General features: G+C 61.3%; 1 protein-coding gene and 1 pseudogene across 7 annotated transcripts in view; one reads left to right on the forward strand and one right to left on the reverse strand.

The window, feature by feature from the left end:
• The window catches only part of PLXNB1 (plexin B1), a 30,035-nt gene extending 5,265 nt beyond the window's left edge, over nucleotides 1-24,770 (forward strand). For 6 of the 7 annotated variants that reach the window (XM_018067245.1, XM_018067250.1, XM_018067248.1 and 3 more), the window contains 36 exons: nucleotides 193-1,305; nucleotides 2,283-2,465; nucleotides 2,789-2,917; nucleotides 3,045-3,145; nucleotides 3,424-3,556; nucleotides 3,722-3,878; nucleotides 4,139-4,247; nucleotides 4,335-4,443; nucleotides 4,881-5,561; nucleotides 5,755-5,877; nucleotides 7,216-7,338; nucleotides 8,276-8,369; nucleotides 8,456-8,628; nucleotides 8,775-8,926; nucleotides 10,814-10,919; nucleotides 11,083-11,219; nucleotides 11,527-11,703; nucleotides 12,094-12,265; nucleotides 12,437-12,679; nucleotides 14,226-14,402; nucleotides 14,481-14,629; nucleotides 15,094-15,194; nucleotides 15,290-15,507; nucleotides 15,652-15,830; nucleotides 15,987-16,053; nucleotides 16,237-16,383; nucleotides 17,195-17,363; nucleotides 17,652-17,755; nucleotides 17,834-17,918; nucleotides 18,129-18,313; nucleotides 18,460-18,620; nucleotides 18,725-18,872; nucleotides 21,122-21,186; nucleotides 21,329-21,404; nucleotides 22,413-22,487; nucleotides 24,008-24,770. In XM_018067245.1, the coding sequence (XP_017922734.1) occupies nucleotides 199-1,305; nucleotides 2,283-2,465; nucleotides 2,789-2,917; nucleotides 3,045-3,145; nucleotides 3,424-3,556; nucleotides 3,722-3,878; nucleotides 4,139-4,247; nucleotides 4,335-4,443; nucleotides 4,881-5,561; nucleotides 5,755-5,877; nucleotides 7,216-7,338; nucleotides 8,276-8,369; nucleotides 8,456-8,628; nucleotides 8,775-8,926; nucleotides 10,814-10,919; nucleotides 11,083-11,219; nucleotides 11,527-11,703; nucleotides 12,094-12,265; nucleotides 12,437-12,679; nucleotides 14,226-14,402; nucleotides 14,481-14,629; nucleotides 15,094-15,194; nucleotides 15,290-15,507; nucleotides 15,652-15,830; nucleotides 15,987-16,053; nucleotides 16,237-16,383; nucleotides 17,195-17,363; nucleotides 17,652-17,755; nucleotides 17,834-17,918; nucleotides 18,129-18,313; nucleotides 18,460-18,620; nucleotides 18,725-18,872; nucleotides 21,122-21,186; nucleotides 21,329-21,404; nucleotides 22,413-22,487; nucleotides 24,008-24,112 (6,420 nt within the window). In that variant the 5' untranslated portion in view covers nucleotides 193-198 and the 3' untranslated portion in view covers nucleotides 24,113-24,770. The remainder of the gene's footprint in view (nucleotides 1-192; nucleotides 1,306-2,282; nucleotides 2,466-2,788; nucleotides 2,918-3,044; nucleotides 3,146-3,423; nucleotides 3,557-3,721; nucleotides 3,879-4,138; nucleotides 4,248-4,334; nucleotides 4,444-4,880; nucleotides 5,562-5,754; nucleotides 5,878-7,215; nucleotides 7,339-8,275; nucleotides 8,370-8,455; nucleotides 8,629-8,774; nucleotides 8,927-10,813; nucleotides 10,920-11,082; nucleotides 11,220-11,526; nucleotides 11,704-12,093; nucleotides 12,266-12,436; nucleotides 12,680-14,225; nucleotides 14,403-14,480; nucleotides 14,630-15,093; nucleotides 15,195-15,289; nucleotides 15,508-15,651; nucleotides 15,831-15,986; nucleotides 16,054-16,236; nucleotides 16,384-17,194; nucleotides 17,364-17,651; nucleotides 17,756-17,833; nucleotides 17,919-18,128; nucleotides 18,314-18,459; nucleotides 18,621-18,724; nucleotides 18,873-21,121; nucleotides 21,187-21,328; nucleotides 21,405-22,412; nucleotides 22,488-24,007) is intronic. The other variant, XM_018038199.1, reaches the window with a different exon arrangement.
• LOC106503454 lies at nucleotides 6,122-7,204 on the reverse strand (annotated as a pseudogene).

Here is a 25,985-nt window from a genome sequence, read left to right on the forward strand (position 1 = left end):
CAGGACAGCGTCTGCTGAGCCCTTGTAAGTGTGCGGTCCTGTGGTCCTCATCAGCGCGGTGCCATCTCAGCCTGGCCCTCGCTGGGTTGGGAGGGGCATCTCGCCAGTGTCACAGCCCTGTTTCCCACCAGTGGGCCCATGGGGCTCAGGCGGCCGCCCGAGCCCTGCTCACGCTCTCTGTCTCCCTGCCAGGTGACCATGCCTGCCCTCGGCCTAGCCCTCCTCCAGGCGCTCTGGGCCGGGTGGGTCCTCGCCCTCCAGCCCCCGCCACCGACGGCTTTCACCCCCAACGGTACGCGTTTGCAGCACCTGGCTCGAGACCCCACCTCAGGCACCCTCTACCTCGGAGCCACCAACTTCTTGTTCCAGCTGAGCCCCGAACTGCAGCTGGAGGCCACCGTGTCCACTGGCCCCGTGCTGGACAGCAGGGACTGTCTGCCCCCCGTGATGCCGGATGAGTGTCCCCAGGCGCAGCCCACCAGCAACCTGAACCAGCTGCTCCTGGTGAGCCCGGGGGCCCTGGTGGTGTGCGGCAGCGTGCACCAGGGGGTCTGTGAGCAGAGGCGCCTGGGGCAGCTCGGGCAGCTGCTGCTGCGGCCGGAACGGCCCGGGGACACCCAGTATGTGGCTGCCAATGACCCTACCGTCAGCACGGTGGGACTGGTGGCCCAGGGCCCGTCTGGGGAGCCCCTCCTGTTTGTGGGGCGAGGCTACACCAGCCGAGGTGTAGGGGGCGGCATCCCGCCCATCACCACCCGGGCCTTACAGCCCCCGGACCCCCAGGCTGCCTTCTCTTACGAGGAGACGGCCAAGCTCGCTGTGGGCCGCCTCTCGGAGTACAGCCATCACTTTGTGAGCGCCTTCGCGCGTGGGGCCAGTGCCTACTTCCTGTTCCTTCGGCGGGACCTGCAGGCTCAGTCTCGAGCCTTCCGCGCCTACGTGTCTCGTGTATGCCTCCGGGATCAGCACTACTACTCCTATGTGGAGCTGCCCCTGGCCTGTCAGGGGGGCCGCTACGGGCTCATCCAGGCTGCGGCCGTGGCCGCATCTGCAGAGGTGGCCCAGGGCGAGGTGCTCTTCGTGGCCTTTTCCTCTGCGGCTCCCCCGACCGTGGGCCGGCCCCCATCGGCAGCTGCCGGGATGACTGGAGCATCAGCACTCTGTGCCTTCCCCCTGGATGAGGTGGATCGCCTTGCTAATCGCACCCGCGATGCCTGCTACACCCGGGAGGGCCGCGCGGAGGACGGGGCGGAGGTGGCCTACATCGAGTACGATGTCAACTCCGACTGTGCTCAGCTGCCCGTGGTAAGTCCTGGCGCTGGCCAGCCCTTCCCTGTCTCTGAGGCCACTGGGGAGGCATTTACTGGTCAGGTCAGCGGATGTTAAGTGATTGCTTTGTGTCTGGGTGATGGAGGGATATCTTATAGTGAGAGTGGCATACAGGGGGAGCAGAGAGCCAGCTGTGCAGGGCTGTGCTTGGATCTGGCACCAAAGGGATGGCATTTGTGTAAGTGGACTGAGAGGGTGTTTGAGGGTCTAGGGTGCAGGGCATGGACCCAGAATGTGGCGAGGTTGGACTGTATTGTTTAAAGTTTCTTGAGAGGCAAGTGAGGTTCAGGCTTGTTGAGACTTGTTTGGCTCTCGTCTCGGGATGGGCGAACACTTCCCAGATGGCATTAGTGGTAAAGAATCCGCCTGCCAATGCAGGAGACATAAGAGATGCAGGGTCAGTCCTTGGGTGGGGAAGATGTCCTGGAGGAGGTATGGCAACCCACTCCAGTATTCTTGCCTGGGAAGTCCCATGGACAGAGGAGCCTGGCGGACAGAGGAGCCTGGCGGACTACAGTCCATGGGGTAGCAAAGAGATGGACCTGACCGAAGCGTCTTAGCATGCATGCAGGTTGGATGAAAAGGGCAGAAGCTGCATATAGGGAGACTGACTCAGTGAGAGGTGGGAGGGGACCGAGGTTAGTGGACATGGAGAAAAGGATTCAGGCTGGAAGAAGTTTTGGAAGAATGGTCCAGGGGAAGGCTTGTGCATGAACTGGAGGAAGCAGCTCCCAGGCCAGGGATGGGAGAAAGGGGGGCCCCCAGACATGTGGGGATCACAGGAGGTGATGGAGCTGCTATAGACTGTGGAAGGAAGCCACTGAGGCAGGACCAGGGATGTGGCTACGGGAGAGCCAAGGACTGGCAGAGATGCTGGGAGAGGGGATGGGGTTGTTTAGGGAGGATGGAGGGGATCTGGGGAGGGCTTAACTTGGGCTTCTGGCTGTCTGCAGGACACTCTGGATGCGTATCCCTGTGGCTCAGACCACACACCCAGCCCCATGGCCAGCCGTGTCCCCCTGGAAGCCACGCCGGTTCTGGAGTGGCCGGGGGTCCAGCTAACAGCCGTGGCGATCACCGTGGAAGATGGACACACCATTGCTTTTCTGGGCGACAGTCAAGGGCAGCTGCATAGGGTGAGTCCACAGGAGGTACTGGCCCCTGCCTCAGATCTGGAAGGGACGGGCTGCTGGGGACCCAGCCTGGGCAGAGCTATGCCTGGGACCCCCTGGGGCTGCGATGTGAGATCTACTATGTATCTCTGGCCCCAGGCTGGGGGAGATGACCTGTGTTCCTCTTTCTGGGGCCGAATGGCGTTTACCCGTGATACCCCTACTCCCACCCCGGGGCTGGGTGGTAATGACTTGTACTGCCTAGGAGGAGATTCTACCTGTAAATTGCTTTACTGGGGGAAGCAGGGTGGGCCTTGGGCCTCAGGTCCTGTGGTCTCTGATCTCAGGCCTACTTGGGCCCAGGGAGCGATGGCCATCCGTACTCCACCCAGATCGTCCAGCAGGGGTCTGCGGTGAGCAGAGACCTCATCTTTGATGGGGCCTTCAGGCACCTGTATGTCATGACCCAGAGCACGGTGAGTGCCAGGCATCAGCCAGGGAGGGCGTGGCTGCTGGGAGGGCCTTTGAGGGAACCGGGGCCCCGTACGTGGGTGAGCTGCTGGCACTTGGGTCGCTGGCCTCAAGTCTTCTTTGCTGCTGTAGCTTCTCAAGGTTCCCGTGGCCTCCTGTGCTCAGCACCTGGACTGTGTGTCCTGCCTGGCTCACAGGGACCCATACTGTGGATGGTGTGTGCTCCTCGGCAGGTCAGTGCCCCTCCGCATCATCCCCACCCCACCCCCAGCCTCCTGCTTGCAATGCTCCTACCCACTTGCCCTGTCTCCGGGATTCCCAGTCCTTGGCCCTTGACTCTCCACCTTTGACCCCTGGATGTGCCAGTCTCATCCTCCACCCTGACTTGCCAGGCATGTCATGGCCCCTTTGAGGATCTTGCCCAGGTCCCTAGGATTGCATGTATCCCTGCCCCGAGAACTGCCAGTGGCCCCCCGAGGGTCACAGGTGGACACTGGTCCTTCTCGTCCAGGTGCAGTCGCCGTTCCGAGTGCTCTCGGGGCCGGGGCTCAGAGCGGTGGCTGTGGAGCTTCCATCCTGAGCTGGGATGTCTGCGCGTGGCAGCACTGAGTCCTGCCAACATCAGCCGTGAGGAGAGGAGGGAGGTGAAGACCAGAGCAGGCGGGGCCCTGTTACTAACCCAGGCTGGGAAGGGTGCCTGTGACTCCTGGGGGCTAGTGGCCGCAGGTGCCTGCCTACAGCAGGCGCCTGTACATGGAGCCTGATCTGCTGCCCTGGGGCTCCAATGGTGTTCCGGCCTTTCTTGGCAGGTTTTCTTGTCGGTACCTGACCTGCCCCCACTGTGGCCAGGGGAGTCTTACTCCTGCCACTTCGGGGAATCCCAGAGTCCCGCCCTGCTGACCAATTCTGGGGTGATGTGCCCCTCCCCGGACCCTAGCGAGGCCCCAGAGCTGCCAAGAGGAGCCGGTGGGTGAGAGAAGGAGCCCCGCCATCTTCCCATTTTGCTCCAAGGGGTGTGATGGGGATGAGGTGTGAATGCAGGCAAAGGACGCCAGAGTGGTACCTTTCTCTGCATCCTCCATCTGCTCCCGGGTCCCCTCAAGTCCCTCTTTCCTACCCTGTGGACTGTGTTCCTGACCTTTGGAGTGCTGATCCCAAACCCGGTGTGGTCTTGGGATCTGTGTGCCCCTCCCCTGTTCTCAGCCCAGCCCCTCCCCTCTCTGCAGACCACGTGTCCGTGAGCATGGAGCTCAGGTTTGGCGCCGTCATGATTGCCGAGGCTGCCCTCTCCTTCTACGACTGCGTGGCCGTCACCTTGCTCCGCCCGTCGGCGCCGTGAGTTCTCACCCCGACCCCCGGTGCTTCCCCCACCCCGGGCTGCCCCGTGGTGCCCCCGCGCCCCCATGAGTGTGCTCTGTGCAGGTGCCAGGCCTGCGTGAGCAGCCACTGGGGGTGTAACTGGTGTGTCTGGCAGCACCTCTGCACGCACAAGGCCTCGTGTGATGCCGGGCCCATGGTGGTCGGCCGACAGGTGAGCCCGTCACCTTGCTGGGTCCGGGGGGGAGGGCGGGGTGGGGCACAGCGGTGCCCCTCGTGAGGGTTTCTCTGGTGGCCTGGGCCTGTGTGTCTGCCTGCCCCTGTGCTCCGTTACGAGCACCTGAGCTGCCGTGTGGGACCCGCTCCCCGGAGGATGGCTGTCAGCATCCCACCTGTTTCGGGAGAGGCCGTTAGCGGCTGAGAGGCAGGAGAGGTCTGGGCCTTGCGGCCCGCCTCGGCACAGACGCCCCCAGAGCCTGCCCCCCACCCCCTCCCATCCCCTCTGGAGAATTAATGGGCTGTTTTTGTCTCTCTTCTCCTTGGTCTCCTTTCCTTTTAACATACCCTTTGCCTGCCTGCTGCCTGCTCCCGCGCCTGCCTGCTGAGTGGCCCTTCCTGTCCCTTCCTGTCCCTCTCTGCCTCCCCCTCCAGAGCCCGCTTCTCTCCCCGGCCCCTCCTGCCCGAGATGCACCCACCTCCTTCCCACCCACAGCCCCCCAGGCCATGGTCACTCCCACCCCTGACACCCTGCCTGTGGACACTCCTTCCGTAGCCTCCGATGTCCCCCCCGGGGCCAGGCCTTCCCCATTCAGCCCCTGGGGCCCATGGGCAGGAACTGGCCCCACCCCTGCCTCGGCTCCAACAGAGTTGCCTCTCCCTGGGGACCCTCCTCCTGCCCCGTCCAGCCCCCAGAGCACGCCTGGACCCGCCGTGCTCACTCCCTCGGCCTTAGGACCCCTGGCCACCCCCGAGGACCAGCCAGCCTCGCACCCACTACCCTCCGAGGCAGCAGCCCTGGCCCCCGCCCCTGTGGAGCCTGGCCCCGAGGCCCCCCCCTTGGCGGGCCCCCGGGACCACCCCCCCGGCTCTGCCCCTGCCACCACTTTCCCAGGGGCCGCTGGCTCCACGAAGCCCGCTCTGGACTGGCTCATGAGAGAAGGCGGCGAGCTGCCCGAGGCGGACGAGTGGACGGGGGGTGATACGCCCGCCTTGTCCACTTCCAGCCTCCTCTCAGGTGATGGAGACTCCGCTGAGCACGAGGGCCCTCCCGCCCCGCTCATCCTCCTGTCCAGCTTGGACTACCAGTACGACACCCCTGGGCTCGGGGAGCTGGTGAGACCCGGCCCAGGAAGGGGGCCTCAAGGGAGGGGATGGGGGCCCATCTTGTGATTCTGCCGGCGAGGGATGGGGTGGAGGGTGGGGTGTGCCGCCCAGCACTGACCCAGGCCCCCTGGGGTTCTGCCTGAGGAGGGGGTGCTGTGATGGTGGGTGGGTGCCATAGACTGCCTTGCTCTTGGGGCCGCAGGAGGAAGTGACCTGGGGGGCAGCCTCCTGCCCTTGTGTGGAGAGCGTGCAGGGCTCCAGCCTGATGCCCGTCCACGTGCGGCGAGAAGTGCTACTGCTGGGCCGGAACCTGCGCCTCTTCCAGGTGCGTGTGGCCCGTGTGGGGGTGTCACCGTGGCCTCCTGTGTGTGTGTGTGTGTGTGTCTGTATGTGAGTTACTCAGTCGTGGCTGACTCTTTGCAACCCCGTGGACTTCAACCCTCCACCTTCCTTTGTCCATGGAATTTCCCAGGCGAGAATACTGGAGTGGGTTGCCATTTCCTTCTCCAGGGGATCTTCCCACCCAGGGATTGAACCTAGGTCTATGGCATTGCAGTCAGATCCTTTTCTCTTTTTCTGGAAAGGTTTACTGTGCACGGAGGGGAAAGTTTCAGTCCTTCTTGGCTGCCGCTTTCCTCATGGTGGCTGGGACGTCGCTCAGCTCCTCTCTTCATCTTAGCATGGATGCGAGTCCCCACCCTTTTCTTGATCAACTTGAGGGGCCCCTTGTCCTTGGAGACAGTGAGCAGCTCTCTGGCCCACCATTCATAAGGGGCGAAACCACACGCCTCGCAGGTCGTGTTCCGCACGAACTTGGTGTGTTTGGTGAGGCGCCTGCAGCGGCGGCAACATGCCTCGGGTTGCTCGCGTCCTTGGTCACCTTGGGGCCCTTGTTGAGGCCCACGGCTCCAGGGAGTACAGAGCCTTGGCTTGCTCGCATCCGTGGCCCTTGTGGCCCTTGTTGCCCTTGTTGAGGCCCACGGCCCCGGGGAGCGCAGAGCCTCGGCTTGCTCACGTCTTTGGTCGCCTTGGGGCCCCTGTTGAGGCCCATGGTCCCGGGGAGCGCAGAGCCTTGGCTTGCTTGTGTCCGTGGCCCTTGTGGTCCTTGTTGAGGCTCACGTCCCCGGGGAGTGCAGAGCCTCGGCTTGCTTGAGTCTGTGGCCACCTTGCGGCCTGTGTTGAGGCCCACGGCCCCGGGGAGTGCAGAGCCTCGGCTTGCTCACGTCCGTGGCCGCCTTGCAACCTGTGTTGAGGCCCATGGCCCCGAGGAGCGCATAGCCTTGGCTTACTCGCGTCCGTGGCTGCCTTGCGGCCCTTGTTGAGGCCCACGGCCCCGGGGAGCACAGAGCCTTGGCTTGCTCACGTCCATGGCCGCCTTGCGGCCCTTGTTGAGGCGCACATCCCCGGGGAGCGCAGAGCCTCGGCTGTTGTTCTTCAGTGGCTGTCATGGCGGGAGTGCAGGCAGATTCTTTACTGTCTGAGCCAGCAGAGGAGGAAGCAGTGGCCTCCTTGGCTGTCCGTGAACCTGACACAAGTCCCGGGGAGGAAGGGAAAACGTGACCTCAGGTCTCGATCCCAGCCCAGGGACCGTGCTGGGGGCCCCGTGGGGCTCACCAGGCCCGGCTCCTGAGGCTGCCCCCACCGCCGTGTCCTTTGCCCCCAGGACAGCCCAGGAGACCACGAGTGTGTGATGGAGCTGGAGGGCCGGGAGGTGGTGGTTGAGGCCCGGGTTGAGTGTGAGCCGCCTCCAGATACCCGGTGCCACGTCACGTGCCGGCCGCACCAGGTACACCCCCGAGTCCTGGGTACTGGCTGCAGGCTGGCTGCAGGTCGGCTACCGAGCTCGCTGGCTGCACCACGCTCAGCCCAGCCCACTCTCCAACCATGTGACCCCGAGGGAGTCCTGGTACCCCAGCTCTGACCTCTGACCCTGTCCCCCAGGGGCTGTTCTGACCCTGTGCCCCAGGGTGTCCTGTATCCCAGCTCTGACCTCTGACCCTGTGCTCCGAGGGTTCTTCTCTGACCTCTGACCCTGTGCCCAGGGGTTCTTCTCTGACTTCTGACCCTGTGCCCCAGGGGTTCTGCTCTGACCCTGTGCCCCCAGGGGAATCCTGTACCTCAGCTATGACCTCTGACCCTGTGCTCCGGGGATTCTTCTCTGACCCTGTGCCCAGGGGTCCTATTCTGACCTCTGACCCTGTGCCCCAGGGGTTCTGCTCTAACCCTGTGCCCCAGGGGATCCTGTACCTCAGCTCTGACCTCTGACCCTGTGCCCCGGGCGATCCTATACCCCAGCTTTGACCTCTAACCCTGTGCCCCAGGGGTTCTGCACTGACCCTGTGCCCAGGGGATCCTGTACCTCAGCTCTGACCCTGTGTTCCGAGGGTTCTTCTCTGGCCTCTGACCCTGTGCCCAGGGGTCCTACTCTGACCTCTGACCCTGTGCACTGTGGGTTCTGCTCTGACCCTGTGCCCTGGGGGATCCTGTACCTCAGCTCTGACCCTGTGTCCCGGGGAGTTCTATACCCCAGCTCTGACCTTTGACCCTGTGCCCCAGGGGTTCAGCTCTGACCCTGTGCCCCAGGGGATCCTGTACCCTACCTATGACTTTCAGCTTCATGTTCCCACAAAGGGAACAGACACTGGTCCTTTCTCTGGCTACCCTCTCCCCAGGCCCAGTGGCTCCCCTAACCCCAGGCTCTGACCCCACTCCTGTTTCTCTAGCTCAGCTACGAGGCTCTGCAGCCAGAGCTCCGCGTGGGGCTGTTCTTGCGCCGGGCCGGCCGTCTGCGTGTGGACAGCGTGGATGGGCTACACGGTGAGCCACTTGGGGCTGCGGGGACTGGCTGGAGGCAACAGGGCTGTTCCCGGCCTGCCTGTCACTCTCTTCTCTCCACCCCGCAGTGGTGCTTTATGACTGTTCTGTGGGCCACGAGGACTGCAGCCGCTGCCAAACCGCCCTGCCCCAGTACGGCTGCGTCTGGTGCAAGGGGGAGCGCCCCCAGTGCATGGCCCGGGAGGCCTGCGGCGAGGCTGAGGCTGTGGTCACCCAGTGCCCAGCACCCGTCATCCACTCGGTGAGTTGAAGTACTGGCGCATCCCTTCGACGGGGTGGGGCTGCTGTGGGTTCATGGGGTGGAGAGGTGGAAGAGGCTGGGCTGTCTCTCCAGGCTGCCAGGGGTCACCAGGTGAGTGGAGGTGACCAGTCCCTGTCCCGGAACAGGTGGAGCCACTGACTGGGCCTGTAGACGGTGGCACCCGGGTCACCATCAGGGGCTCCAACCTGGGCCAGCACGTGCAGGACGTGCAGGACACGGTCAGAGTGGCTGGAGTGCCCTGTGCTGTGGATGCCCAGGAGTACGAGGTGTCCAGCAGGTGAGCGGGCTGCATTGGGAGGAGCAAGGGACACCCCGTGGTCTAGGCAGCTGGCTTTTCGGCTGAGCGCCATGCACCCGCGGCTCGTCTGCGCGCCCCTCTCCCTGCTTTCCTTGGCTCTGGTCATAGCATCTTAGGGCTGGAGTTGTTGTGGAGGCCTTGGCTTGGTGCATGAAGCTGCAGTTTCCTGGCCTGCAGCCCAGTCCCTGCCCAGAGCTTACAGGCGGCTCTGCTTCCCGGCTCAGCCTCGGTGTGCTTAGCTGGCTTTCCAAGTGACTATGGACGTAGTTGTGGCAACAGGCGCCTTGGATCCCAGACAGCTGTGCTCTGGGGCTGACCTTCCCGCCCTCTGGCACTTCTTCCCCAAGCACTGCCCCTGGCGGGCTCCTCAGTGGGAAGGTTGACTTGTGACACACGTGCTGAGCGTCAGGCTCCGGGACCCCTGCCACCTTCCCGGAGCTTGTGGCTTACAGGCTGATAGTTACAGGGTCCCAGAAGCACACACAGAACGAGGCCAAGGAGACATCTCTAAAATGCAGGTCCCCAACCCACTGGATGTCAGGGTTACCTGGCGAGTGGGTCCAAAATCCCCAGGGCAGATCCTCAGACCACCTCCCCCACTTCCTGCAGAGGTCTGCATCTGTAGGCCCCGTGGTCTGATTTGCAACAAGCTTTTCCTAGAGCTTGTCCTTGCCACCGGAACGTACTAAATGTACTATGACTAACGGCTTGGGGTGACTGTTAATGATCCTAGAACTGTGAGACTAAAGTCATTTCTGAACTGACGTACAAAGTGATCAAAATGCATTCCAACGGAAGCCTCTCCCGGGGAGTTTACACCTCGGTGGTTCTGTTCCCTGGGGGTGTTTGCAGTGACCGTGAAGATGTCAGAGTCCAGCCACTGCAGGCTTCTCATTCTGGAGAGTGATTGGCTCCGAGCTTCTGTTTCCTGGCTGAGAACTAACACTTTCGCTTCACGTCCAACCCCAGACCTGACTAGAGGCATTCAGAAGTTTTTTGGGGGGGAGTCAAGTTTATATCACCTTGGTGTTTTTTTTTTTTAATATATGTATATATATGCACACATACATACAGGCTTCCCTAGTGACTCAGATGGTAAAGAATCTGTCTGCAATGCCGGAATTGTGGGTTTGGTCCCTGGGTTGGAAAGATCCCTGGAGGAGGTCATGGCAACCCACTCCAGTATTCTTGCCTCGAGAATTCCATAGTCAGAGGAGCCTGGTGAGCTGCAGTCCATGGGGTCACAAAGATTTGGACACGACTGAGTGCTAACACTCACACACACACATACACAGACACACACACACACACACATTTATTTAGCTGCGTTGGGAATCTTTCACTGTGGTACATGAACTCATGGACTCCTGTAGTTGCGGTGCATGGGTTTAGTTGCTCTGAGACTTGTGAGATCTCAGTTCCCCAACCAGGGATCGAACCGGCATCCCCTCCATTGCAAGGCAGATTCTTTACCTCTAGACCACCAGGGAAGTCCCAAGGTATCACCACCTTGTAACTGGTGTTGTGTGCCATGGTGAAAGTCACCAGTCAGGTCCACTCAACTCTCAGCTCACCCCGGCCCCCAGCATTACAGGGTCCCTTGGTAAATCTGTGCCCCACGGAGAGAGAAATACTTCTCGTCAGTGGAGGTCTGGGGTTGGACTTGAAGGATCGAACCACGAATATTAATTCTTAGATGGCAGAGCCTCCTGGCAAGCTGTTAAGGAATTCATTCCAAAGCAAGAGAATCTGTCAGTATCGGGAACAGGGTGACCACCTGATGTAGTGGGCCAGGGAGGGGGCAGCCGGGTCTGTTTGAGGGGTCCTCAGTGTGGCCCAGCACCTCAGCTTGCCCTGTGCCCACAGCCTCGTGTGTATCACCGGGGCCAGCAGGGAGGAGGTGGCAGGCACCGTGACGGTGGAGGTACCAGGAAGAGGACGCGGCGTCTCAGAGCTTGACTTTGCCTACCAGGTGCCTGGCTGCCCGGTCCCCGCCCCCTCACGCGGCTCCTTCCAGCCCCCTGGTTCGCCTTTGGGGCTCCCCACCCCAGGGCCGTCTGGTCTACGTCTGGCTCCCTCTGCCTCCCTGTTTCTGGCCTCAGGCCTGACTGTTTCTCCCTTTCCCCTTCCCACAGGACCCCAAGGTGCAGTCCGTCTTCCCAGCCCGAGGCCCCAGAGCTGGGGGTACCAGCCTCACCCTGCACGGCTCCAAGCTTCTGACCGGGCGGCTGGAGGACATCCGAGTGGTGGTGGGCGACCAGCCTTGTCACCTGTGAGGGCCGCTTCCTCATCCTGCAACCATCCTTGTGCCCCGGGGAGAAGATGGAGGGGGTGGCCCGCTGGGGAGAAGAGAAAGGGGGATGGGGACCGAGTCAGGAAGCAGCCAGCCACTCCTGATGCGGGGTTGCTGAGGGGCAGGGCTGGTGGCCTGCAGCTTCCAGGGTCACCCATGGAGATGGCAGTCAGCACCGAAGGGGAGTGAGCTGAGGCCCGAGCGGGTCTGTGTCCTGCAATGCCCCTCCCCGCTCCGATGCCCCCTTTGGCCTGGCTCTCCTCCCACTGCTCCCTCCCTTCCCCAGGCTGCTGGAGCAGCAGGCTGAGCAGCTGCAATGCGAGACCAGCCCACACCCCACGCCTGCCACGCTCCCCGTGGCTGTGTGGTTTGGGGCCGCCGAGCGGAGGCTTCAGCACAGCCAGTTCGAGTACACGTCGGACCCCAATGTCACGTCTGCCAGTCCCACCAAGAGCTTCCTCAGGTGCTGGGCCAAGGGCACGGCTGCGTAGCACGTGGCAGCGAGGTCTTTGCGGCTCTAGTCCATGGGGCTTTGTAGGGCTCTGGTAGGGGCTTCAGCGCCCACGGTGCTGGTGGGGAGAGGGGTCGTGGGGCTTTGGGTACGTTGTTCAGTCACTCAGTTGTGTCTGACTCTTTGCGACCCCATGGACTGCAGCACGCCAGGCTTCCCTGTCCTTCACCATCTCTCAGAGCTTGCTCGAACTCATGTCCCCTGAGTTGGTGATGCCATCTAACCATCTGGTCCTCGGTCACCCCCTTCTTTGGGTTTGGGTTGGGGCTGACCTAACACTGGGGCCTGGGCTGCGCCTGAGTTTCCCATGAGCCAGAAGTGGTCCCCGGGCTGTGTTTTCAGTGGAGGCCGTGAGATCCGGGTCTGTGGCCAGAATTTAGATGTGGTACAGACACCAAGAATCCGCGTGACCGTGGCCACGAGCGCATCAAGGCCGGGCCAGGGGCTTGAGCGGAGGCGCCGCGTGGTCCCAGAGACAGCATGCTTCCCCGGCGTGTCCTGTGGCGGCCTTCATGTAAGACCCCCATGGGCGTCTCCTGCCTGCACCGGGCTCGCCGTCACCCAGCTCAGCCCTGAACGGCCGTGGGGGGGCGGGCACCAGTGGAGCCTGTGGCCCCCCGTTGCTGGCCCCCCCCCCGCATGTGCTCTCAGCAGTCCCTCCCCGTCTTCCCTCCCTCTGCCCTAGTTTGAGGAGCCTTGCCACGTGAACTCTTCCCAGCTCATCACGTGCCGCACGCCGGCCCTCCCAGGCCTGCCCGAGGACCCCTGGGTCCGTGTGGAATTTATCCTTGACAACCTGGTCTTTGACTTTGCGACCCTGAACCCCACGCCCTTCTCCTATGAGCCCGACCCCACCCTGCAGCCCCTCAACCCCGAGGACCCCAGCGCACCGTTCCGGCACAAGCCTGGGAGTGTGCTGTCTGTGGAGGTACTGCTTCAGATGGGACTGGGTGGGGCCCCAACACCCTTCACCTTGCTGGGCAGTAATGCTGTGTACGGCAGAGACAGCACGACAGCCGGGCAGGGGCCAGGACACGGACCCGGCGGCTGCTGAGGGCGCTGGTGGTGGGGTGCCTGGATTGGGTCCCGTGGCCTGGGTCCTAACACGCTCTGTGGCAGGTGTCTGAATAACAATATGTAAATGGCTTGGCACACGCTGTGGTGGTCAGGTGCACAGCAGGTGCCTGGGCTAATTGCCACTTGGCAGCCTGTCTCGTGCAGACACGTACTTGGTGCGTGTTCTGACACAGGCAGTAGGTGGGACCCTGAAAGGCCATAGGCAGATAGCCCATCATCGCCCACCCAGTGAACCAGCAGACACCACAGGGGCTCTGCTTCTTGAGGTTCCTGGGCAGGATTTGGCCCCAGCTTTATGTTCTCCAGACTTTAAGTTTGTTTGTTTGTTTGGCTGTGCTGGGTCTTTGTTGCTGCGTGGGATTTCTCTGGTTGCAGCAGTTGGGGGCTAACTCTCTAGCTGGAGTGCGCGGGCTTCTCATTGCAGCGGCTTCTCTTGTTGCATGATTCTGGGTCTCGTGGGTTCAGAAGTTGTGGCACATGGGCTTAGCTGCTCCATGGCATGGGGAGTCTTTCCAGACCAGGGATTGAATTCATGTCCCTTGCATTGGCAGGTGGATTCCTCTTTTTTTTTTCCCCCACAGATCATTGCATCCTTTTTTAAAAACATTATTTATGTTTATTTATTTTTCAAAAATCTTTATTAATTTATTTGACTGTACTTGGTCTCAGTTGCGGCGTGGCAGGATCTTCCGTCTTCATCGCAGCATTCAGGTTCTTTAGCTGCGACATGTGAATTCTTAGTTGTGGCATGTGGGGTCTAGTTCCCCAATCAGGGATGGAACCTGGGCCCCCGGCATTGGGAGCACGGAGTCTCAGCCACTGGACCACCAGGAAGTCCCTATATTCATTTTTGATTGTGCTGGGTCTTCTTTATTCTGTGCAAGCCCCCACCAGTTGCAGAGAGTGGGGGCCACTCTTTGTGGTTGTGGGGCTCGGGCCTCTCATCACAAGCTCCCCCCCACGCCTGTTGCATGGCACGTGGGGCACAGGGGTTCAGTAGCTGTGGTCCACGGGCTTTAGTTGCTCCTTGGCATGTGGAATCTTCCTGGACCGGGGATTAAACCCATGTCTCCTGCATTGGCAGGTGGGTTCCCATCCTCTGGACCACCAGGCAAGTCCTATTCTCCAGACTTTTAGCTCTGGAAAAGTTTAAGACTTTTCCAGGAAAAGGAAGGAGAATAGGGAGGGGCAGAAAAGGTCAGGAGGCAGCTTGGGAAACATCATGGGTTGTCGCCCCGTGTGCAGGGCAAGAAGGGCCGAGACACCATGAACCCTGCTCCTGCGGGTAGGTCTCAGGACCGTCCTTCCCGCGTTTGGGGAGATACGATCTGAGTGACCATCAGCTCCTCCCTTTAGGGAAGAGTTCTGAGTGATCGATTGGTGACCCCGTGTTCCAGGGGGAGAATCTGGACCTCGCGATGTCCAAGGAGGAGGTGGTGGCCCTGATCGGGGACGGCCCGTGCGTGGTGAAGACGCTGACCCGGCACCACCTGTACTGCGAACCTCCCATGGAGCAGCCCCTCCCCCGGCACCATGCCCTCCGGGAGGTGCCCGACGCCTTGCCCGAGTTCACGGTCAGCGGGCAAAGTGCTGGGCTGGGGCGGGCCCTGGGTGTGCACTGAACTCGCGCTCACAAGGGGCTCCCCTTGCAGGTGCAGATGGGGAACCTTCGTTTCTCCCTGGGCCACGTGCAGTACGATGGCGAGAGCCCCGTGGCTTTTCCCCTGGCAGCCCAGGTGGGCTTGGGGGTGGGCACCTCTCTCCTGGCTCTGGGTGTCATCATCATCGTCCTTATGTACAGGTGAGTATAGCCAGGTGTGGCTGGTCTGGGCAGGTGACAGGGTTGTTGGATTGGGAAGGGGCACACTAGACCACCGGTCGGCAAACACCTCCTAGAAAGGGCAGGAGACTATTCTGGGCTTTGTGGGCCAGGCGGTCTCAGCAGCAGTGGCTCAGCTCTGCCATTCCAGCCCGGCAATAGCTACAGACAGTGTACAAACACACAGGTATGGCTGTGTTCCAACAAATCTTTATTTACAAAAGCCGTCCAGGGACCAGATTTGGCCCTGTTACAGTTTACTGATCCCAGGCTAGGCTGGGTCACGGGTGGGAGTGACTTGCCTAGGATGGGACAGGTTGAATTATTCTAGACCCTGGCTTGCTGGGCATGGCTGGGTTAGACTGGGATGGGCCCGGGCCTGGTGGGACCCTGCAAGGGCTCAGGCCTCCCCTGGCCTTCCCTGCCTTGACCTTGGTGCTGAGCAGGAGGAAGAGCAAGCAGGCCCTGAGGGACTATAAGAAAGTGCAGATCCAACTGGAGAACCTGGAGAGCAGTGTGCGGGACCGTTGCAAGAAGGAGTTCACAGGTGAGGCTGCCCAGGCCCCACGCCCCAGGGCTCCGCACCCAGCCTGCTCCCGTCTCCTGGGATCTGTGCCCACACCTGCCTCTTCTGCTCTGCAGACCTGATGACCGAGATGACCGACCTCACCAGTGACCTTCTGGGCAGCGGCATCCCCTTCCTCGACTACAAGGTGTATGCCGAGAGGGTCTTCTTCCCAGGGCACCAGGAGTCGCCCTTGCACCGGGACCTGGGCGTGCCTGAGAGCAGGCGCCCCACCGTGGAGCAGGGGCTGGGGCAGCTGTCCAACCTGCTCAACAGCAAGCTCTTCTTGACCAAGGTGCCAGCTCCTCTGGCCCCTCCATCCCGACCCTCTAGGGGTGGGGAGGGAGCCCCCTAGCCCTCCGGCCCTGCCCCTTCTCAGTCCCTCCGTTTCTGAATCTGCCCTCCCTGCCCACCCGTTGTCCCCTCTCCCTGGTGCCAGTTCATCCACACCCTGGAGAGCCAGCGCACCTTCTCAGCCCGGGACCGCGCCTACGTGGCATCTCTGCTCACCGTGGCGCTGCATGGAAAGCTGGAGTACTTCACCGACATCCTGCGCACCCTGCTCAGTGACCTGGTGGCCCAGTATGTGGCCAAGAATCCCAAGTTGATGCTGCGCAGGTCTGTGTGTCCGCCGGCAGCCACGAGGCCGGGTGGCTGGGGACAGCGGGAGCGAAGACCTAAGTCAGGCCCTCCAGGTCTGGGGTCTGCCAAATACACAGCCCTGCACGCCCCCCACCTGCTGACTCTGTCCTCCCCTCCTCCTTGTCATCCCAGGACAGAGACCGTAGTGGAGAAGCTGCTCACCAATTGGATGTCCATCTGCCTGTACACTTTTGTGAGGGTGAGCGAGGCAGAGGCAAATGAGGCTCCCCTCCGGGGAGGGTCGGGACTTTGACCCGCACAGCTTCTTGCCCCGCATGCCCCTGCCCAGCACGTCCTGAGTCACCTTTAGTCTTTTGTGGCCTGTCCCTTCCCTGTGCTTGTCACCCTCCCTGGGAGCCCTAACTGCCTGCTGCTTCCCTAGGACGCAGTGGGGGAGCCTTTGTACATGCTTTTCCGTGGAATTAAGCATCAAGTGGACAAAGGACCAGTAGACAGTGTGACCGGCAAAGCCAAATACACCCTGAATGACAACCGCCTGCTCCGAGAGGATGTGGAGTACCGGCCCCTGGTGAGAGAGAGAGAGAGTGAGTGTGTGGGGGTGTGTTTGTACATGCACGCGTGTGCGCATGCATGCCTGCTGGTGAGTCAGTCTCCATGAGGGTGAGCAGGTGATCACGTGTGATTCTCTGCATCTGATTGGAGCCAGCCTAACTTCTGGCTGGCGGGACAGGATAGAGGCTTGAGGGCCAGACCTTGAAGATCCGAGGCTCAGAGGTTCCCCAGGTTTGGAATGGAGTCAGGGTACCCACAGCCAGGGTCTAGGGAGCAGCCAGCCCAGGTCCTTGCTGTGTCGGGGCCTGAGTGTCTGCCTGACCCATGTCTTATCCAGGGGTGCGGTTGAGCCCACCTGGCTGGGAGTCACCCCGGCAGACCTGCACATCCTTTCTCTCTGGGTTTGCTTTCCCCTCGGTGCCCTGCGTGGAGTTCTTTTGGGGAAAATCCCGCTCAGACTCCTCCTACCTGCTCCTCTGGCCAGCTGCAGGGACTCCACTTCTTACGCAGGTTTTCTTAGGTTTTCTTAGCTTCCTTGGCCTGACCGGCTGAGCCAAGGAGCCTGGGGATCTGAGTGCAGAGGGCCTCGTGCTCTCCCATTTTTTTTCTGCCATTCACACAACAGCCACTAGTGCACTGGGCATGGGGTGGAGGGCGCCGCCGTCCGTGGGGAGGCAGGCAGGTGAAGAGACATGAGTGGGTGACTGTGTGGTGCCTGGAGGTCAGAGGCAGTGGCTTCTTCACGGGTTGTCCCCGTGCTTGGCCTTGACATCTTGGTTGTCCCGTGTGTGCCGTGAGCCCTGACTGCCCCCACGTGTCGTGTACAGACCTTGAATGCGCTGCTGGCTGTGGGGCATGGAGCGGGAGAAGCCCAGGGTGTGCCCGTGAAGGTCCTGGACTGTGACACCATCTCCCAGGCCAAGGAGAAAATGCTGGATCAGCTTTATAAAGGAGTGCCCCTTGCCCAGCGGCCAGATCCCCGCACCCTGGATGTCGGTGAGGGTGGAGGGGAAGGGTGGTCTGGGTACCCCGAGGCTAGGGCTGACCCTAGACCAGCTCTGCAGGGTCATCTTATCACCAAGGGGCAGGGGGAGACGGGTGGACTCTGCAGCATCTCTGCAGGGATGACCTAGTGCCTGGTAGGGGCTCCTGTTTCTGCTCTTCCAAGAAGTTGGATGAGGTTGCTCCTCACGGAGGGGCCAGTGCCTCTGGGAAGAGGGGACAGCCCCCGATGCAGGAAGGGTGTCCTGAGAGCGCTGGACTGAGCCTGCCTTGTCCCTGCAGAGTGGCGGTCTGGGGTGGCCGGGCATCTCATTCTTTCTGACGAGGATGTGACATCTGAGATCCAGGGTCTGTGGCGGCGCCTGAACACTTTGCAGCATTATAAGGTGGGAGGGGCGGGAGCTGAGTGGGGCGGGGGGCGCGGGGGGCGGGCTGGCAGAGGGGTCACCGACCGTGGTCAGCAGGTCCCTGACGGAGCAACTGTGGCCCTCGTGCCCTGCCTCACCAAGCACGTCCTCCGGGAAAGCCAGGATTACGTGCCAGGAGAGAGTGAGTACCTATCCCCCTGCCCCCCCTCCCCCCATCACAGTCCTCTGCCCTGGGTTTGCCCGGTGTCCAGTGATGGGAGAAGGTCCTCTGGATCTCAGGGTGGGCTTCCCTTCCACCTGGGGCGGGGCTGGGGCCCCCACACTGCTGGGTGTTGGCAGGACCCCGGGGGCCTAGGGCAGCGGGCACTGACAAGGGGTGACAAGCTGTAAGGTCTCGGCACAGGGACCCCGATGCTGGAGGATGTGGACGAGGGGGGCATCCGGCCCTGGCACCTGGTGAAGCCCAGCGAGGAGCCGGAGCCGCCCAGGCCTCGGAGGGGCAGCCTTCGGGGCGGGGAGCGGGAACGGGCCAAGGCCATCCCGGAGATCTACCTGACACGGCTGCTATCCATGAAGGTGGCACTCGGGCAGGGATGGGACAGGCAGTGGGATGGGGGTGGGGCGTGCAGGGCTCACGTGGTGTCACGAGGCGGCTGAGGCCGGGCTGGGCCGAGGTCCCCTGCTGACCACACCTCCTGTGCACCCGCCCACCACTCCCACAGGGGACCCTGCAGAAGTTCGTGGATGACCTGTTCCAGGTGATTCTCAGCACCAGCCGCCCGGTGCCACTCGCCATAAAGTACTTCTTCGACCTGCTGGACGAGCAGGCCCAGCAGCATGGCATCTCGGACCAGGACACCGTCCACATCTGGAAGACCAACAGGTGGGGGAGGGGCGGGCCGGGTGGGCCTGCTCAGTATGGGGCCCCGCCTGCCTCCCGCATGCTGCTCATCGGCCACTCCCATCCCTCCATCCCACCCCTTGCAGCTTGCCCCTGAGGTTCTGGATCAACATAATCAAAAACCCGCAGTTCGTGTTTGACGTGCAGACATCCGATAATATGGATGCGGTGCTCCTGGTCATCGCCCAGACCTTCATGGACGCCTGCACCCTGGCTGACCACAAGTTGGGCCGGGTGAGCCAGTTGGGGTGGGCCGGGAGGGTGTGGGGGGTGGGTGGGGCGGCCTGGCCAGGGGTGGACTGTGCTGTGTGCACTCGGAAATTCCCGGCTTTCTGGAGGATGTCAGGGAGGAGGATATGGGTGGCCTTTGACCTCGGCCCCGGGCCGGGCTTTGTCCCTGGGCTCCCTGGGAGGTGGCCGTGCCCCAGCCTTGTGACGTAAAAAGGGCCGGGGCCACATGTGCCGATTCGCAACGTCAAGACAAGGCAGCAGGTGCTGGTGAGTGTGGCAGGAGGCCAGGGCCACTTGGCAAGGGCTCACCCTGAGGGTGATGGGGAGCCACTGAGGGCCTGGGGACAGGGGTGGGGGGTCAGACCCCTGGTGGTCTCCAGTGGATAGACTGGAGCCTGGTGTCCAGAGCAGAAGCTGTGCTGTCCCTGGGACGAGCAGTGGCCGTGTTCAAGCTGGAACAAGAGGGTACAGGGCAGGCAGGAGCTGTGGGTTGGATGTGGGGGATGAGGAAAAGGGAGGGGTGTCTTCTGACCCCTGGGCCTCTGGCTGTTGTGAGCTTAGACTTGGAGGAGGGGCCGCCAGGCGGTCTCTAGGCAGAGACGTGGATTCTGTAAATGCCGAGCATCTCCAGGCTGCCTGGGGGGCTGGATTCCAAGGGCAGCAGAGGAGGTTTCCACCAGCCAGGGCAGTACAAGGGGGAGAGTCCGGGGAGGGCCAGGCGAGCAGGGATGTGTAGATAGGGGAGCAGGAAACACGGAGGGGGAGCTGACCTGGTGGCACAGAGGGTGCAGGTCAGTTGTCACAGGGGTCAGAACCCAGAGAGTCCGAGACTGATACCGGGTCCCCACTGGGACTGCACAGGTACCCAGCGGGGAGGACCCTCGTGGCTCCTCAGGCCTGTGATCGGGCTCTACTTAGCCTGGTCTGCTGGGCCGCAGTTGGCCTGGGACCTCTGAGAGCTCTGTGCCTAGCCCTGTGTGAAGAAACGAGATGGAAGGCTCCAATCCATAGAGCTGTCTGTTGGGAGCCATTTTTTGGTCTGTGAACTCCCATCACTCTGCCCATGATGAGCTGAGACCCACAGGGCCACACTGGGACCCAGGGGTCGCCTCCAGGGTGTGTGGTCTCTGGTGTCCGGGTTCTGACGTCTGATCTTCACACAGCCCCCGCTTCTTGGCAGTACTGCAGGTGCTTCCTGGGTGAGTCAGGAATAGGGCAAACCAGGATGCCGAGGGCACCCCTGCGGAGAGCAGCTGAGAAGCAGGCATCTGGTCTCAGACCCTGGCTCTCGGCGGGCAGTGCAGTCTCGCCCCACCCTCCCTGCAGCTGTAGGATGAGGCAGCAGGTCCCGAGAACGGAAGTGCTGTCTGCAGCCACTGGGACAGGACTGGGACTGGAGCCCAGTGCGGTGGTAGAGGATGTGTCTGGTCCTGTTAGACTGTGGGCCCTGATCGGAGAGAGACCTGCTTCAAATCGCAGCTTAGCCATGCGCGAGTGAGATGGTCTGGGGCAATGTAATTGAATTTCCGGGTTAGTTTCCTGAGTTTTAAGATGAGTCCGTGGAGAATGGACAGCACGTGGAGAAGCAGTGTTAGGGCTCCACGCGGCTCGCCAGTTCCCTGCCGGGTCTGGGTGGAGGCACGTGGAGCTGAGAGATGACCTTGGAGAGAGAGGCGGAGAAGTTCAAGGTGATGACGGTGGAGGTGGGACAGTGGGGAGGGGTGACGGAAGGAAGGAGCTGGGGTGACCAACCATCCGGCTTGCCTGGGACTGAGGAGGTTTCCTGTGATTCAGGACTTAGTTTTCTTTTGATTTGTGTTCACTGTATTTATTTGTTTTCGGCTGTGCTGGGTCTTCCTCGCCGTGCGGGCTTTTCCCTAGTTGCAGTGAGTGGGGTGCAGGGTGGGGGCCTCTCATCGCGGTGGCTTCTCTGGGTGTGGAGCACGGGCTCTAGGGCGCCTGGCTTCAGAGTTGCAGCACATGATCTCAGTAGCTGGGGCTCCTGGGCTCTCGAGCACAGGCTCAGGAGTGGTGGCGCAGGGGCTTCGCTGCCCCGAGGCCTGTGGCATCTTCCCGGAGCAGGGATGGAACCCGCGTCTCCTGCATTGGCAGGCCAGAGTCCTTACCACTGAGCCACCAGGGAAGGCTGAGGACTGAGTTTTAGAACTGAAGCAGTGCTGGGGACGGTGGGGCAGCGGGTCACCCTAACAGGCCCTCATCCTTCCTTTTGCTGCTCGCCTGCTGGCACCCAGGACTCCCCCATCAACAAACTTCTGTATGCCCGCGATATTCCCCGGTACAAACGGATGGTGGAAAGGTACGAGGGGAAGGAGTTGGGTCTGGAAGATAACCGGTGGATGGATGGGTGGGTGTTTACAGCGGAGGCCCCCAGGGTGGGCCTGGTGGGGCGAGGAAGGGTTTGTTTACCTAGTGACTTTTGCACCCATAATCTCTGGTAGGTACTATGCAGACATCAGACAGACCATCCCCGCCAGTGATCAAGAAATGAACTCCATCCTGGCCGAGCTGTCTCGGGTACGGCCCTCCTTCTGCTCCTTGGGTTGGGCACAGGCCTTCTGCCCCCAGGGTCCTGCCTGCTTCACGCTGCTCCTTTACAGGGAAGTCCTGGGGCCTCCGAAGAGTGTTCCCGCTGCCTCTGTAAAATACCAGGGCTCCCAGCATCTCATCAGAGAGCAGCAGGGTCTTGTCCCGGCAGCTACCACCTGACCGGACTCAGCTGGGTGTTAAGATGTTTGCAGCCCTTCAGGGTTTGTGACCACGGTTCCCAGGCAGCGAGGAGGCGGGGATTGAACCCCAGGACCGTCTGGCCCAGCCTGTCCACATCCTACTGCTCTGCTTCCTGGGCAGTGTAGACCTGCCTCTGCCTACTCCTAAAAGAGCCCCCAAACACACACTCCGGGGAACTTATGAACGATGTTAAATCTGAAACCGAGATGATGAAGATCACAACCACGGAACAAATAGCAGCTACAGTTGGGCGTGTTGCTGCGGGTGGGGTGCTTCGATTCCCTCTCACTGCACTCGTAGAAGAGCTCTACAAGTTAGGAGACCTCGACTCCATCATCCTGAAGAGGAGGCTGAGGCTCAGAGAGGTCCCCAGGGAGGGGCCCGGGTGTGACCTGAGGGGGCAGGCTCGAGTGAGATCGGAGCAGAGCAGGGCTGGGTCACAGGCTGTGAGCAGTGTCCATCCTGCTGGGCTCTGCAGTCCCCTGGGGTGACAGAGGGTCCCAGCTGGAGCCTGGAGAGGGAGAGAGGCAGGGCCCCAGTGGAGACCCCAGGGCCTGGGAAACTGCAGAGCCGGGCTCTCTCCACCCAGGAGGCCCTTTTTGGCTCTATCCTGTGCCCAGCTGAGCCTGGCAGCCCCTCATCGAGAGAGGGGCTCCACTTCCCCAACACCAGGCTCTGTTCCTTCCTCTGCCTCCCGAGCCCTCTCCCCCACTCCCCGTCCCTGGGGTCCTGGGCTTCCTCTAGGGGCCGGCAGCACCCCTTAGCTCTAAAACCTCTTGTCTCTCCTCCTCCTAGAACTACTCCGGAGACCTGGGGGCTCGAGTGGCCCTGCATGAGCTCTACAAGTATATCAACAAATACTATGACCAGGTGAGCAGAACCTGGGCGTGGTCAGAATGGCGTGAGCGGGTGGCTGGCTCCGTGTCTCCCCAGGCACAGAGTGGTGGGCTCGGGCAGTGTTTGTTCTTGCCGTGCGCTTCCTGGTATCGGCGTGACTCTTACCTGCTACCACCCTCCCCATCCAGGGCCCTTGGCAGGGCTCCTGGGCCTGGTGGCGGGGGTGGCGGGGGGTCCAGTAGGGCCTGGAGATGGTGTGCAGGACGTGCTGGGTGCCACGTTGGACCCAGCCATGCGCTGATGGAGTCACTCCCTCTCCCTGACTCCCCCATGACTATAAAATGAGTTCACATACCCTCCAAGGTTGAAAAATCCAACTGATGGACCACTCACTTAGTTCAGGCTTCCCTGGTGACTCAGACAGTAAAGAATCTGGCTGCAGTGCAGGAGACCTGGGTTTGATCCCTGGGTTGGGAAGATCCCTTGGAGAAGGAAATGGCTCCAGCATTCTTGCTGGAGAATCCCATGGACAGAGGAGCCTGGCGGGCTACAGTCCATGGGGTTGCAAAAAGTTGGACATGACAGAGACCAGAACTGATGGACTTGTTCTCGCTCAGACCCCTACCTGAGGCCTCACGTGGCCGTGTGCAGTGTAGGCCATCTCTGTGGGCATGGGCCTGGCTGGGCTGCAGGTACAGACAGAGAAGAGGGTCCAGATGTAGGGTCTGGGGCAGGTGAGGGCATGATGGAGCCAGTGAGGGGGCTTTGGGGGGATTCTGGGCTAGGCCTCAGGATCAGAGCGTCCATCAGTCTGTTGACGGATGCAGCGCCTGCTGAGTGCCCGCTGGAATCATTTGCCCGGACGTCTGCATGGCCCCAGGGATGTGGCCATTGCTGTTGAGAGACAAGGACCTGCCTCCTGGCCCAGGCCTCGAGGAGAGACAGGCAGTGAGCAAAGGCGTGGGGTGCAAGCGTGACTTCCAGGTGCCGTGGCCTTGTGTGGGAGAGACGGGCCTGTGTCACGCTCCCCCCATGGAGGCGTGGCCAGCAAGCCCTCCTGTCCCTGCCCCCGCACCGTCCGTGTTTGGTCAGTAGCTGTCTCCCCTCCAACGAGCCCACGACACCAGGCATCGTATCTGTCGTCACATCCCCGGGTCTCCGCTCCTTGCCCTACACCTGGCACGTGGGGACTCAGATTGGCTTGTTGGCTGGTGGATGTGGAGCCAGGATGGGTGGAGCTGGGCTTCCAGCGGGCCTTGTGGGGAGAAGACCAGCATGGTGGGCAAGGCTGGCCTCCACTGAAAAAGATTTTGCCAGGGGAGGTGATGCTCCTCGGCACTGAGGGCCCGGTCCTGAGTCAGGCACTCCATTGCCCACCTCAGGAGTCCTTAAAACCCCACAGCCACTCTTCTGTCGTCTTCCCTTCCCTCTCTCCAGCCGGGCCCTGAGGAAGTGAGTGAGGCAGCCCACAGGTTTTCTCGGGCCCCTACCCTCAACTGCTGCAGCAGCTGAGGAGGCCGCCTCCCCCTGTCGAGCTGGTCTCTGCGTTTCAGATCATCACTGCCCTGGAGGAGGATGGCACAGCTCAGAAGATGCAGCTGGGCTATCGGCTCCAGCAGATCGCGGCGGCTGTGGAAAACAAGGTCACAGATCTGTAGGCTCTGCGAGAGCGCGGGCCGGCCGTGCCCCAGCCCCGCCTGGACAGCCCCGGGACTGCGCGGGAGAGACCGCCTTCTTAGATCCCGTAGTGCCTGAGCAGCAGAGTTAGTGGAAGGTGCCTCCCGGGCTCCTGGTGGCTCTGGCCCGGGCCCCGCTGGACTCACTTCGCAGGCTGGGGGCCTTGAGGCTGGCGGCCTAGTGCCTGGTCTGCCGCCCGTGCCCGGCGGCCCTGTGGGCTGTTGCCTGTGTGACGTCAGTCTGCAGGGAGCTGGGGACTAAGGGCTTCCGGGGCTGGGCCAGAAGGGCCTCCAGCCCCTGGAGAGACTGGACTGTTGTGAGCGCTGGCCTCCGTCCCAGGGAGATCCAGAGAGAAAGGAGGAGAGGCCCCACTTCCCGTCCCACCCTTCTGCTCCATCAGCCCTGACCTCGTCAGCCGCCTCCGGCCTTGTTGCTGCTGCCATGTTCCTCGGTCCGAGAGATGAATGCCTTTCGAGGCCACCGCCAACTCACCCCTCAGCAGGGCTGGCTGCCTCAGGGCCACCCTGCCACCGAGGCTGCCGGGAGTGAGGGGTGTCTGCTGCAGGGGGGCCTGCAGGAGAATGGGGGCCCCACTCACCCGGTTCTTCATTAAAGGATAACACACTGTCTGGTGTCTGAGATGTGGGCTCGGCCCAGCCTCCCTTTGTTGGACAGTGGCGCCCGTGCCTGGCAGGAACCAGGGGGAGGTGGGGTCTGCAGTCTCTGGGCCCATGGAAGGCTCTGGAATACAGAGCGGGCTGGGCTTTCCTTGACTCCTGGGCCGGGTTTGCTGGGGTCGAAGCTAATGTGAAGGAAGTGAGATCCCACCCAGGATGGGGCTGGGGAGGGGGGCCCTGAAGCCCAAGGTGGAGGGGTCTATGGGCTCTTGACGCAGACCTGCCTTGTCTGCAGTCTGGGTGTTCACACTTCTCCGTGCCTGTTGGTTTGTTTTGAAAGGAACTGGGAAAGGATGGCATCAATGTCATGAACTCCAGGCGGCGTGGGTCTTAGGGTTCCTTCCTTGGTAGTTTCTAGACTCCCCGAACCCCTATAGCCTGCGATATTCTCTGGGGCTCCTGGTCACTGGATTGTCTTCTGAGTCAAGGCGTCTTGGGTGTCGCGACAGACTCGTGTCTGTGGCAGGGGCTCCGACCTCTGCAGGTTCCAGGAGGCCTGGAACGAGGTAGGCGAGGGCTGTGGGGAGGAGAGAACCGTGTACCTGCACACCCGGAGGCCTGTAAGTACGGAACACGCCCTGCACACTGAACACTCTGACGTCTCAGCCCTCACAGAATGTTCTAATAAAGGGTACAGAGAACACCAAACCTATGCAGTAAGGCAGGAACTTCCAAGGCTCCATTCAAACACCATGGCTGCAAGTGGCCGTTCTAAACCCGGCACAACTGAAGGATTTCCCCTTGAGTCTCGGCCACAGTGTTGGTGTAGGACACTTGTCATTCAGGTTGATCCGTCCCTCCCTAATTGTTTTCTGATCAAGATCGCAAAAGTGCCCTCACGTTACAGTTAAGTATTTTTTATCTCGTAAATTATGAAAGGATGATAACACATTTACCTTCACATATTACATTTCCCACAAACATGTTATCATGCAAGAGACCTTCGTTTCTCATCACTGCGGACATCTTAAGGAGCCTAGGGAGTGACTTGCTTTATTAAAAAAACTTGCACCAACTTTAAATGTTGGAGTAATTGTCCAGTTAGAAGACCCAGGAGTAATGTCTTTCTTTTGTTGAAGTATAGTTGATTTGTAATGTTTCATGTGTACAGCAAACTGATATATATGTATATATATATTCAGATTACCGTTACCATTATAGGTTTTTATGAGATACA

The sequence above is a fragment of the Capra hircus genome, chromosome 22 (genome assembly GCF_001704415.2).
Source record: "Capra hircus breed San Clemente chromosome 22, ASM170441v1, whole genome shotgun sequence".
Lineage (NCBI taxonomy): Eukaryota > Metazoa > Chordata > Mammalia > Artiodactyla > Bovidae > Capra > Capra hircus.